At 47.0% G+C, this 12,802-nt stretch overlaps 1 protein-coding gene across 1 annotated transcript in view; it reads right to left on the bottom strand.

The window, feature by feature from the left end:
* Window positions 1-12,482, bottom strand: part of Tbxas1 (thromboxane A synthase 1) — a 164,891-nt gene extending 152,409 nt beyond the window's left edge. Inside the window, exon 1 of the mRNA XM_028768455.1 lies at window positions 12,235-12,482. Coding sequence (XP_028624288.1) covers window positions 12,235-12,323 — 89 coding nt within the window. The 5' untranslated portion in view covers window positions 12,324-12,482. The remainder of the gene's footprint in view (window positions 1-12,234) is intronic.
* Window positions 12,483-12,802: the final 320 nt, after the last annotated feature.

The raw sequence follows: 12,802 nt of genomic DNA, 5'->3' as shown, positions 1-12,802 counted from the left end.
CATTTGAGAGTGTACCAGCCTCTTAAATGGGCTCAACTGCCCACTTTGCCCTGATGGTGCCTCACTTCTCTAGTATGTAGAACAGAGATGAACTTCAATCCACACCATAATGTAGCCTGAATTACAATGGGAAAAAAATCTCTTAAAATTCAGAAGAAATCTCATCAAATGGGGGTGGTGGCTGGTGCCAGTTGTGCACAGCCAGACTGAGTGTTATTCTTTAGGATGACAGAGAGTCACGGAACAGTGACCATGCGCTGGGTGTTCATTTATGTCCCCACAAAGTCCTATAAGTTGTTTCTTTTCATTCAACGCAGTCAACCAGATCAGATTCCTTCTACACAATAGAAGTATACTAAGTGCTTGGCCCCAATACTGAGTATTCCGATATAGCAAGTAATGCCTGCCCCTGGCCTTGGGGATCAACCTTCAGATGGGGAAGCTGCTGGGTAATCAGGGAGAGAGGTGATAACATTCGAGGAGACAAGAGCCTGGAACGCAAATGATGAAGCTGTCCATGGAGGGAAGTAGTGAACTTCCCCCCAAAGGAAGGGAAATGGGCAGCAAGCCATGGTGCATAGAGTATCTGAGAGCAAGAGTGAGAACAGCTGAGGAGTGTCTGGAGATGCCCCAGCAAGGACAGGTCCCCAGGAGCCCGCAGGAGCCAGGGAAAGTTGAGCTGAGAGAAGATAGCCCTGGGAAGGTTTTTTTTCACATTGAGGTATAGATAACTGCTTGTGGGGTCACCTGACTGCAGGTGCAGAGTGGATTTGAGGAACTGGAGACAGGGCAAGCAGAGTAGGGGGCTCCCCCAGACTTAGATGCTTTAGGAAGTCCTCAGCTGTAGGAGAGCAGATAGAGAAGAAGAGACGGGTTCAGAGCCACCTAGGAATGTAGCCTGGCCGGATTGATGACTATTTGGCTGGAGGGGTCAGAGACAGGGACAGGGACAGGGTACAAGACAGAGTCCCAGAGATCGAGTGGCTGGCTAGGTAGGAAGTGTGGGTGTACAGAGAAGCTATTGAACCTTCTCTAACCCACAGGGAAATGAGAAAGGATGTGTGACCTGCCCAACATCACTCTGCAGGAGATTGTTGGTCCCTAAATGAAAGGTCTGGCTGCTTCCCAGAGCACAACACTTTTCCTGAGAACTTTCCATCCTCGACCTCCGTCGTCCAGGGAAAGTGGCTGCTACAGTGCCCAGTGTGTGTGTGTGTGCTCGTATGTGTGCACGCGCACACACACACCCCCTCAGAGAGGGCTAAGAGGTATAACTGATTATACTTCCCTCTCAGTGCTTTGCAGCCTGTGGCCCACTGCTTATTGATTTGTGGAGGTGGGGGGATGGTATGTGAGGTATTTTCCACATCTCAGGGAGCCTAATGTAAATTGTGCATTTATTGACAATACGAGGGTGCAGGTTAGCTAAAATGTCAAGTCTTTTTTTGCTCGGGAGCCGAATGATAACTTGGCCCACTGATGCTGGCTCTCTCATTGATCAGCTCTGCTCCTTGGCAGAGCTTCCAATTGGCTTGAATCTGAATAATTACAATGGGAAAGATCAATCAGTCTCTACATAAATACACATTGTGGTCGGGACAACAGAGCACTGGACCTGTGGGGACAGTCATATCAACAGTGGATGCTGGTGAAGCGTTTCGATGCTATTGCTTTAAACAGCTGGGGCTGGTAATCAGTAGGACAATGAAGAGCCATGCCTGCCCTTCGATACTTCTCTCTGGGTACTTAGATGCCTCTTCTCTCCTCCCAGGGGACCAGGGTGCTCTGCACAACCACCACCTCCACCACTAACTGACTCCATCTGCACCCCTCCAGCCCATCTTTCCTACTCTCGTTCTCTCGTTTCTAATATTCTATCTCCCTAAACTCGTGGGACTGCTACCCACAGCAGGTCCTTGAGGCAGACCAGTGTACAGTCCAGGAAATCTTTGGCATTCAGCGCTTGAAGGAACAGAGAATTTATTTACTCTTTCAAGTAAAAGACATAAGCAAAGCAGTCTGCCAGGTGCTGAAAATAACAACGGCTTTAGTGGGCACCTGGGAGAGAAACCTGCCCCACCCTCCCCTGCATATACAAGTGCACTCGTGCACACTCGACCATAGGTGTGACGGTATCCCATGAAGCAAGGGCACTGTCTCAGTTAGTGTGGCGTCACAATGGTGACTGACATTTACTGAGCAGCTATGAGGTACTGGTGGCCTTAACTCAGATGCTGCCCTCAGGACACGGTCAGGTCAGGAAGACAGGATGAGTATACACAACAAATCGATGTTGTAGCATCTAGAGAGCACAGGGCAGAAAGACAAGGCTCACTGGGGACTAGTTGAAGAGTCCTTTATGGAAGGAGAACACTAAGCCAGCTTTTGAAGGATGGGCAGGATGTAATGAAACAACCAGGGAAGGCGTTCTGGCAGCAGGGCTTGTGGGAGAGGAGGGTGCTGTGTGACAGACTGGAGAGGAAACAGGAGACTTCAGGGTATTCTCTGATCAGAATGTGGAGGCTGTTGTGGATGCAGTGTGGAGAGGTGCTGGCTCTCTCTGCCTCTTTCTCCTGGGTGTCTTTGTACAATGCTCAGGAGGTAGGCTGTTGGTGGAGGAGAAGCTGCTATTTCTAGAAGGTTGGCTTGGCTTTTTGGTCACCTCTGACACCATTTTCCCATTTTGAAAAAAAAAAATAGGGGATTAGCCTCCTTCTGGGTCTTTGTTCAGGAACTAACTGTCCATGGAAATGAAACTTCAGAAGCACATTTTGTGTGGGGATGGATAGCCCAGCAGTATGGCCCGGAACTGGACTCTGCTTAGGTTGGTGACAATCCAAAAATGCCAAGGGCTCCAGAGGAACCCTGGCTCCACAGTCCTCCTCACCCCAACAACAGCATGGGCATCTGCCCTTTGTCTCTTAGCTCCCCAAAGACACTTTCCCTGCAAGTTATCCCTGACATGAGGAACAAGTCCCTACAAGGCTCCTAGGATCTCCAAAGATAAGTGCTTACTTTAAATGGCAAAGGATAGTCTATTTGTTCTTGGGGTATCTGGGGATAGGGGAAGGGACTTAGTAGCTCTGTTTCTGGGAAAGTCACTTCTTCCTAAGCAAAGAAACATCAAACAGATGCCCGAGTAGCTGAGTGAGACACAGACATAAAGCTGACACTCTGCTTTGTTGATGTAAGCAGCAAGGTTCTTGGTTCATTTCTGCCTATTATGCTTTTGATGCCAAATGGCTCCCACAGCTAGTGTGTTTGAATACTTGGTCCTCGGTGGAGGGAATGTTTTGAACATGCATGGACCCTTTGGAACTATGGCCTAATAAACAGAAGTGGGTGAGCATTGGAGGTGATAGCCACTCCAGATTCCGGCCTGACCCCAGCTTACAGATCCACCAAGAAGTGAAGTATCAATGCTATAATCTCCTACACCATGGGTGAGGTGCCTCTATGGCCACCATGATGGAGGAGTCATGGACCAAAATAAACCTCTCCCCCTTTAAATGTTTGTGTAAGTTATTTGGTCATACTACATAAGATCAACTGGTACCCCTGCTTCAGGACTAGATGCTACCAAAGACCCGGGATTCCTTCCCAGAGAAGGAGAGCAGGGATGGCGGATTGTCTCAGTCACACGAAGCCTGAATTCAGATTCCCAGCATCCATGTAAAAAGCCAAACGTGCCGGCATGCACCTGTAATCCCAGTACTGGGAGGAAGCAGAAGCAGGAGGATCCTGGTGCTTGTTGGCTAGCCAGCCTACCCAATTGGTGAGCTCCAGGTTCACTCAGCAAGAGTCTATGTCAAAATGACGATGATGATGTAGTAACACAGGGGCTGGAGAAATGGCTAAAAGTGAAAAAGCATGTACTGCTTTTCTAGAGGACCTCCAGTTCAGTTCCTAGCACCCACATCTAGAGTCTCACAGCTGTCTATAACTCCAGCTCCAGGGAATTCAATGTCCTCTTCTAGCCTCCAAAGGCATCTGCCATTACCACCCAGATACAGACACGTAATATCTTAAAATGAAAGTAAAGAAGCTATTGAGGAAGATGCCTGATGTTGGTCTTTTGCACACACACACACAAACACACACACATTCACAGGGAAGGAGGGAGAGAGAGGGAAAGGGAGAGGGAGGGGCAGGGGCAGGGAGAGGGAGAGGGATAGAGAGAGAAAGAGAAAGAGAGAGAGAGAGGAAGAGAGAGAGAAAGAGAACCACAAACAATGAGATTATTGCCATAGTTTTCTAAACAAAACCAAAATCAAACCTCGTCCGCTCAGTGACTTTGGCTGTCCACTGGAATTCGGTCTTCTATTACTGGTTCATTTGCCTCCATGAGCAAATAATGCCCGGAAGCTTTATTATTTATAATCACCTTTTATTTGGATTGCAAATACTATTAGCCAGTTTAATTACCTATTTGCCAAATTGGGAGCTATTTTTAAGGACCAATCCAATCTCAACAATGAGACTTTGCCGAAGGGCTTCCCAGAGCCCACACCTAGATACCTCTCGCCTCCCCGAAGCAGAGTCCTAAGGACACGGTTTCTGATAGTGGCAGATCTGCAGAGAGGGCTCAGCCTATCAGGGAAACGCCTCTGAAGGTCATAAAATGCATCTGGCTGTATACATTCTGGTGCGTATGCTAAAATAATCAGTCACGTTGCTTTACAGTCACACCTCGTACTCCCGTTCTGGAAAATCAATAAAGTGAAAAGAAGGACAGAGTCACCGTGCATGACTATTGAAAAGAGAAAACAAAACAAATGGCCCATAATATTCTGTGGAAATAGTCCTGAAGGAAGGATCTAGTTCTCAAGCAGATTTCATTTTTATCTCCACACTCATCAGTACCTTATTAAGCTGAAGTACCCGGGCACAGATGCAAAAAATCAGAGAGAGCAGCGCCCATCCATCTCCACGCGTTCCGAGGCACCAGGAATTATCCATGGCCTTCAAAACGTGTTCCTAAACTGTCCACTATGCACACTCCTAACGTGCTTTCCACTGACGCTTATTCCTCTGATGGGCCCTTGCTGGGATCCTGCCCTACCTGTAATATTCTCGGTCCTCTCCACTGCCCACTCTGTTCTTCCCCATATCAGGCCCATCCCCAAGACCCTGTAAAGTCAGGCATAGTGGTACATGGTTGTCATGGCAGCACTTAGAAGCCAGAGGCAGGAAAATCAGAAGTTTGAGATCATCCTTGACTACACATATGAGACCCTGTCTCAAAAAACAAACAAACAAACAAACAAACAAACAAACAAACAAAGCAGGCCAGGCATGGTAGTACATGCTGCTAATCCTAGCACTCGGGAGACAGAGGCAAGGGAATCTGTGAGCTTAGTATTTCCCAGTGCATAGCCTCATGTAAGCTTGCTCGCATGCATGCACAACACCACTGCTCCACGCCGGTGCAGGTTTTAGCTGGGCAATCCACCAGCATCTACCTGGGACACACTTAAGCAATTGCTTTTTGAGTGGTTCCAGTCCAAGTGCCAGGCCAGTCAGGGCTACATGTGAGACCCTGTCTCAAAAAAAACAAACAAATTAAGAATAGCAACAATAGCAGCAAAAGACTTATGGTCTGGAGATGTGAAACAGCTGTTAAGAGCACCAGCTGCTCTTCCAAAGGACTGGGGTTCAATCCCCAGCACCCACAAGCCACTCACAACCTCCTGTAACTCCAGTTCCAGGGACTCTTGACTCCCTCTACTGGCTTCCTTGGGTGCTGCATGAAGATATGCATGTGTAAGACACTCATAAACAAAGAGTTAAAAATAAAGAAAAAATAATAAAAGCAAAGTTGGGGGACTGGGCCTGGGAGGGGAGAAGTGGTAGTCATTCACAAAACTCCAGAGGAGACCCCACTGCTTCTGGGGTGTGTTTCCAGGGTCCCAGGGCACTCTGTCAAGCCCAGGAGCTGCCAATTTGGATGAGTAGGAAACCCGAATAAAAGAAAGAATCGTCATCTGTGGGTCGTTTGGGGTTTAGCTTATTTTGCAGGAGCAGTAGCTGGGTCCACATCAAACAACACCGAAACCATTCAGTCCGGAGCCAGAAGGCTCAGGGTCTTTCTTTGCCGCTGGCTACACCGTGCTCAAGTGCTTTGGTACCGTCCCTGACGGATGGCAAGGGCACTGACACGCTCTTGTGGTACCACTTCTGCCGCCTTACTGCACAAATATTGTGCTTGCTGCTCCTCCGATGTTGAGCTTGGAGTCAGAGCTCATTGTGGACCCTAATTTTGCCACTAAACTCCATAGATTTCTTGTCCTGTAGAGAACAACACACCAACCCTTGGAACCTTGGGGTCTAAAAAGGGTTGTTTTAATCTTTCTCTCTGTAATAGTCTTCACTTTCTGCCAGCCCATAAATACATCTAGTCATCTTTTCCAGGGGAAAGGCTTGACTTTCCCTTCCACCATGGCCGCACACAGCACTACTCCATCAAATGTATGTGGGAATGCTGGAGTAAATGAAGTCAAAGAGGCTTTTTTTTTCTATAGAATTTTCCAGGGCCCTTGATCTTCTATGAATCTCAAAGAAGGGCGGGCCCTACCTTAAATCTATCATTCCAATATTGTTAGGAACAAAGACAGTGGGAAGTGACCAATTTTCCATCTGTGAATACTGACATCATGAGCCTGGACGCCTTTTCCTCCTTCCTTTGATTGTATCAGAAATCACAAGTGTCCCTCCGTATCCACCTGGCCTGATTTTCAAGAACCCCCAACAGACATCAAAACACAAAATTCTCTAGTCCCTTACAGAAAATGATCCAGGCTTTGTATATAATCTGTACACGTCCTACTGTGTGTTTGAATCACCTCTAGATGACTTATACTAGCCCATATGATGGATGGACAGGCTAAGTAGATGCTATGCTCCACCATTAGAGAATGAAGGCAGGACAAAGTCTGCACATGCTCAGTACAGGTGCGAGCCACAGAGGCCGAGCTCCACCACATGCAAATGATACACCAGGCAGGCAAAGCTTGGTCCAACGATGGGCCGAGGCTGAGGAGCCCTGTTGTGGCAGGGAGGCACAGCAGGAAGTACCACAGCCTCACTTTGTGCTGGTGGATCCAGTGTAGTGTCTGCACGTGGCCTAGTCATATTTGCTTTCTGGAGTTTCCACTGTCTTTGTTTTATTTTGTTTTAATATTTCAATCTGAGGTTGGTCAAACCCATGAACACAGACATGCATGTAAGGAGCGCTGACCGTAACACTTTCTTGCTCTGCTGTGCTCCAGGTTTCTTATCTGGTACTCACATTCTACCCCAGTGGCTTATCTTAAATATGTCCTGGCCGTAGATAAGGCTCTAGAATTGGAACTCATTCTCCCATACAGAAAACAAGCTCTCTTCTAAGAAACTTCTGAGCATAGGGGTGGGATTTTCCACGATAATCTCAAGTCCTAATAATCCTCAAACACGTTTTAATTTAAACTAGTCTTAGAAGCGTTTATCAGCACACTACCCCACTCAGATTCTTGTGTAAATGTTGAACTGATTCATACCTCTGAACCCTGGAGCCAGAGCTGTAAACACAGGGCATCAAAGCCCTTCCGCCTTCCACCTTAGACCCCTCCACCTCACGGTCTTCATGCGTGAGGTCTTGGGCTGCTCTTCCATCTTCGTACTGAGTTCCAAACTGAGCACACGGCCGCCTTCCCAATTCCCCCACATAAAACTGTGACACCTCAGGTTCTACCCCTCCCTGCCTAAAGTACACATCTGCTTCCTGTGTCACCCTGTACTTGGTGAAAGAAGCAATCCCCCCCCCCTTTGGCTAAGTATTCACACTCCATTAAGAACTAGGAAAGCTATAGAAAGACTAAAAGAAGAAGAAAAAAAATCTCTCCTAAACCCATCGCTGAAAGAAGCCTATTATTAATAGTTGGGCTATCTCTTCACACTCTTTCTAACAGGATAAAGAAATCTTTATCTACCCCAGGAATCCAGCTGCCAGGCCTGAGGCATTGCTTGAAAGCTGAAACACACTAGTAGTACTTAAGGGTGCCTTAAGCAATATTCAACTCAACTTACTTCTTGGAGTAAGAATTTTGCAAAATGATGTTCTCCCCGCCACCCCTGCCATCTCAACGCTGGGTATGAAACGCAGGGTTTTGTTTGTACTACACAAGCCCTCTACCACTAAGCTATATCACCAGGGAAAAGATGAGTTTTAACCTAATGGGGATAAGGCAATGGTTTAGTGGGTAAAGAATTTACTTGGAAAATATGGAGAGCTGAATTTAGATCCTTAATACTAAACATAAGAAAACTGCTCTGGTAGTCAATCAGGCTGAATAAAAGACCCTGTCCCAATATATATGATAGAGAGCAAGATAAAATGGTACCAATGTACACACACACACACACACACACTTTATACAATGTGCTAGTCACCATGACATAAGCTACATATCCTTGCCACTAATATAATCGGTGTCCCCAGCTCCATCCCCTGTCCTAGTGAAGCAGCTCCAACCCCATGGTGCCCCAGATGACTCCACTCAGTCAAGAATCAGACCATTTAAATGAACATCATTGAAAAATCATACCAATTCAGTCTCGGGGAAATGATCAAAAAGTATCACACCTGGCTTACAACAGTCTCTCTTAAGTAAAATGGATTTAAAATGGATTTTGTCTTTCCTCCAAACTCACTCAGATACTTAATAGTCGTTTGCTTATTATTACTACGGTCTCTGCTCTATAAGGTAAGCGGGGCAGTGAAAGCAATGCAACTGATGTCATTATAAAGGCAGGCACCACGCTGCCGCACACGGTGCATGTGAGGTCTTTCAGGAAGCAAATGAGGCTCACGACAACAGGTTTGGGTTTCATAGCCATGAAGTTAAACAGAAGGCTAAAGGAGAAAGGACTGGCAGAGACTCGAGGTCTTCTGCCAATATTTATTAGACATCTTTGTGCCAGCATTGTGAGCAACAGAAATGGGATGAAGAGGCTGCTAAAAGCAGAGGGGGCTTCTCAGTGGCTTTGGAGGAAGAAAGGAAATACCCCACCAAGAACACCCCCACTAGCTAATTGTTGAAGTGGTCTAAGCAAGAAGACAGGCTGTGCGCAGCATGAGGCACTCAGCACTGTGCGGTTCGGTGTGACCCGTGCACAGGGTGTTGGGAGACCCTGCCCGTGCACAGGGTGTTGGGAGACCCTGGGGAGATGGAGTGGGTGCAGAAACTGAAGCCAAACTGGGAATCTGGAGCTGATAAACATGGACTCGAACTGACGTCATCCAGCCAGACACGGGCAGTGCTTGTGTGTCGTGAGCTCAATGGCTTCCGGAATCACAGCGAGAGAGGAGATCCTGCACGAGGCCGTGAAGAACTCACAGATTTAAGGTGACAAGCTGAAACTCCGGGGTCCCTGGTGCCTTTATCTGCCCAGCAGTTAGACTCTCAGTTGCAGTCTCCCTGGACTGATGCGACTCCAAAAGGAGGTCAGTTAGGTGTATCCAACCCGCATCCCATGGGCCACTTATGGCCAAAGATATCTATGAATTCAGCCCAACAGAAAAACTCAAAACATGAGATTTTTGTGTGTGGTTTTTCTTTTGTAACAGAATTGCATAGTTCTCAATTATGAACTTTACAGATGACAACATTTCGTGCCAAATACCAAAAGGCTAGCCACCCCCCAGGGAAGGCAGTCCAGTAAAACACATCACTCTCTGCAAACACTCTCGGGTCCAAGATGACTGCGGTGGTCTCTCTCTACCTCAGATTCCTGGCCTTTGGCCTCCTCCCCTAGAGACACAGCCCCTCCCACACGTATATAGCCGCTCACAGGAGATGTAACCTGAGGGTGGGAAACCCTGCCAAAGGCAAGCTGGAGATGCTTCTAATGGCTGCCTAGAGTCTTGCCTGGAGTAGGAACAGGAAGAGCCCAAGCATGGCTGTTATTAAACCAGATGGGGGCACACTTACCAGGGTACCATGGCCACAGCCATACTCACTGATGCTTCCTCCCCAGCAGCCCTTACCTTGGTAGCCACTGAGCTCACTCCTCGCCCCTCCCCCACCACAGCCATGTCTCCCAGTCCCTGGCTCATTTGATCCAAACCTCCCTTTCCCTGACCTTATACTCAGGCCTCCCACCATGCTGGCACACATTAACAAGTCGATAAATATTTCTGTGATAACAAATGGAAGCTAACTGTTACTGCCTAGTGACCACCTGCGCTCTGAGCCTCTCTCCTCGCTCTCTCCTCGCTCGGTGTCTTTGAACCTAGTTATTAATAGGACCTGGGAGTAGATTACACAGCACAGCTGCCTTGCTGGGTGGTGTGTCCGTGAGTCTCTGCAGAAAGCTGATCGGGAACACCCGGCTATGCGGCTTATCAGGCAAGACACGGGCCCTTTCCAGGATCAGAGCAATGGTAGCGTATGCGACCCACTCATTTGCTCATCAAACATTTATTGAGGCCATGCTATATGTCAGGCGCAGAGCTGAGAGTTAAGAATTCAGAAATGAAAAAGACACAGAGTGGGAATGTAGAAATATGTACAAGGGGGTACTGATGCTGCTGGACCACCTGGAAGACTCAAGTGGCTAAGGCTTTGAGCATCACAGAACACAGCTGATGAAGAGGAAGTAATATTAATAAGCATTTCTTTTTTCTTGTGCTTCTCATCTTCCTGCTTTCACATCCCCAGTTCTGGGATTACATATAGATTAATGTCACTATATCCAGTGTGTATGATACCAGGGATCCACCCCAGGGCTTTGTACATGCAAGCAAGCTCTCTATCGCCTGAGCTATAGCCCTAGCCCATAATCAGAATGGTAATAAAAAAATGAGAATACACATAAAGCAAGCCACTGAAGACTTTTCTTTTTCAGTGTGGGGGTTTAAACCTAGGACTTTGCACACACTACCCATGCATTCTTCCCCTGAGCTTTCCTCCCCACCCACACACGTGCTTTCCTCTGCTTTTAGTAGGAGTCAATTATAGTGGTAGACATCTATTATGCACCTACTGCGTGCCACATACTTTGTTTTGGATTCCACAGAGCCTAAACCCACATTGAAGTGAGTTGTTAGGGTTAGGGGCAAGGGGCTACCCTTTGTCCTTGTTTTCACACATGGCTGGTTTCAATGCCAGATAAGCTCAGAATGCTGAGACAGAAAAGTTCAAAAAAAAATAATTAAAAACCAGTTAAAAACCAAAAGAGCACTGGGCCCAATGCTGGGCTCCAGGGCCAATTTCCAAGAAGTCATTTCATCATCAGAGAACATCAAACGCACATTCCACTTTCAGCTATGCAAATTCCAGAAGAATAACACCTCGCATTTGCATAATGCTTGATGTTTTTCAAAGCGCTTTCCTAGTTATTAATCTACAGGAGGCTTTCTTACCACTAGAAACATAAATTAGAATTCTCTTCCAGCTCTATTGTTTGCTTTTTTTTTTCCACTTTCCCCTTAAAACCCAGAGACACCTGAATCCAGGTGTTTGGGAATCCATGGGTCACTCCAGGAGATGTAAGGACCCCACTGGCTAGACACGAATGTAGCACATTGTGATGTCTTTCCTTCACAGTCATCACTTCGGCCAGCTTAAAAAAAAAGTCTGCTGTTGAACTAACAAGCACACAGAGGGCAACAGTATAGCTCAGGCTCAAGGTGTCTTCTGGGTCCCCAGCTTCACGGGCATGCCACCTGGCACCAAATTTGGCACCCATTCCCTTCTACTACAGGTTAGAAAGCAGGGAATTTATTGTACCACTTTGTCCTTAAACCTGGAGGCATCTCTGTCACCAGCAAAGTTTGTTTGCCCAAGAGCTTCTGTGTCTTTAACTTGAAGTGAACCAAGAGGCTGAATCCGCTATAAACCCAACATGAAGAAATGATTTCGAAAACCAAGGAGAGCGGGTGTGTCAGGGTCAGAGGAAGCCCTTCTAGCCATCCCTGATGCCTTTCCGATTCGATTCTTTTTCCATTTCTTTCAGACTTAATTATGTGTAGCGTTCTCAGTCACTGAGTCACCAGCGTTGCCTGACACTTGAATCTCATGCATTTTAGCAAAAGATTAACCTGGCTGTTTGCTTTTAATTCCGAAGCTGTGTTAATACTCAACTCCCTCTAGATTAGACAAGAAGAAAAACACACGCCCGCACACCCCACCTGGCACCACAGGCTCCTAGGCTGACATTTCTAGTGTCACAGTCCCTGCAGTTGGCCACACTTACCATTTCAGGAGGGCCAAGAAAGCCACGGACAGAGTCACAGTCACTACGGTGTCACTGACTTCGAGCTTGAGAAGCCCCAACACTTGCATGTTTGCCTCTGAGACCCTGGAGGAGTGGTTCTCAGTAGGAAAGAGGGTGTTGATCTCCTTCCTCTAAAGGAGTCTTGATCTGTATGAAGGAGATAATAGGTAACCAGCAACACCTTCCATCAAGTGAGTCCCCCCAAAGTGCTCTTTCTTAGAGTGTGCCTTTCTGTATAAAGAGGAAGGAAGCAGAGGGAGAAACATAGGGTTTCAGGGCAAGGCAATGAATCAGCAACTTTATTTTCTTGATGTCTGTGTTGTCAATAAACATTTATGTTAGCTTCCTCAGAAACAGGATCAGACAGACGGGCCTTGTCATCATCATCATCAAGAAGCAAAATGGTTGTAACTATCAACTGCTCCTCAGATAAGCATTCCACAGAGAAAGACTTCCCCCCAAGATCTGCCTCTCTATACCTTTGTCAATCCGCACTTCAGTGGTGACAGAGACCAGGACATTCCAAATGTCCCACTGTCAGGGGCAG

The sequence above is a fragment of the Grammomys surdaster genome, unplaced genomic scaffold (genome assembly GCF_004785775.1).
Source record: "Grammomys surdaster isolate TR1022 unplaced genomic scaffold, NIH_TR_1.0 186, whole genome shotgun sequence".
NCBI classification, from domain to species: Eukaryota; Metazoa; Chordata; class Mammalia; order Rodentia; family Muridae; genus Grammomys; species Grammomys surdaster.
Note: the sequence above shows the minus strand (reverse complement) of the source record. Positions and strands in the feature narration are given on the sequence as shown.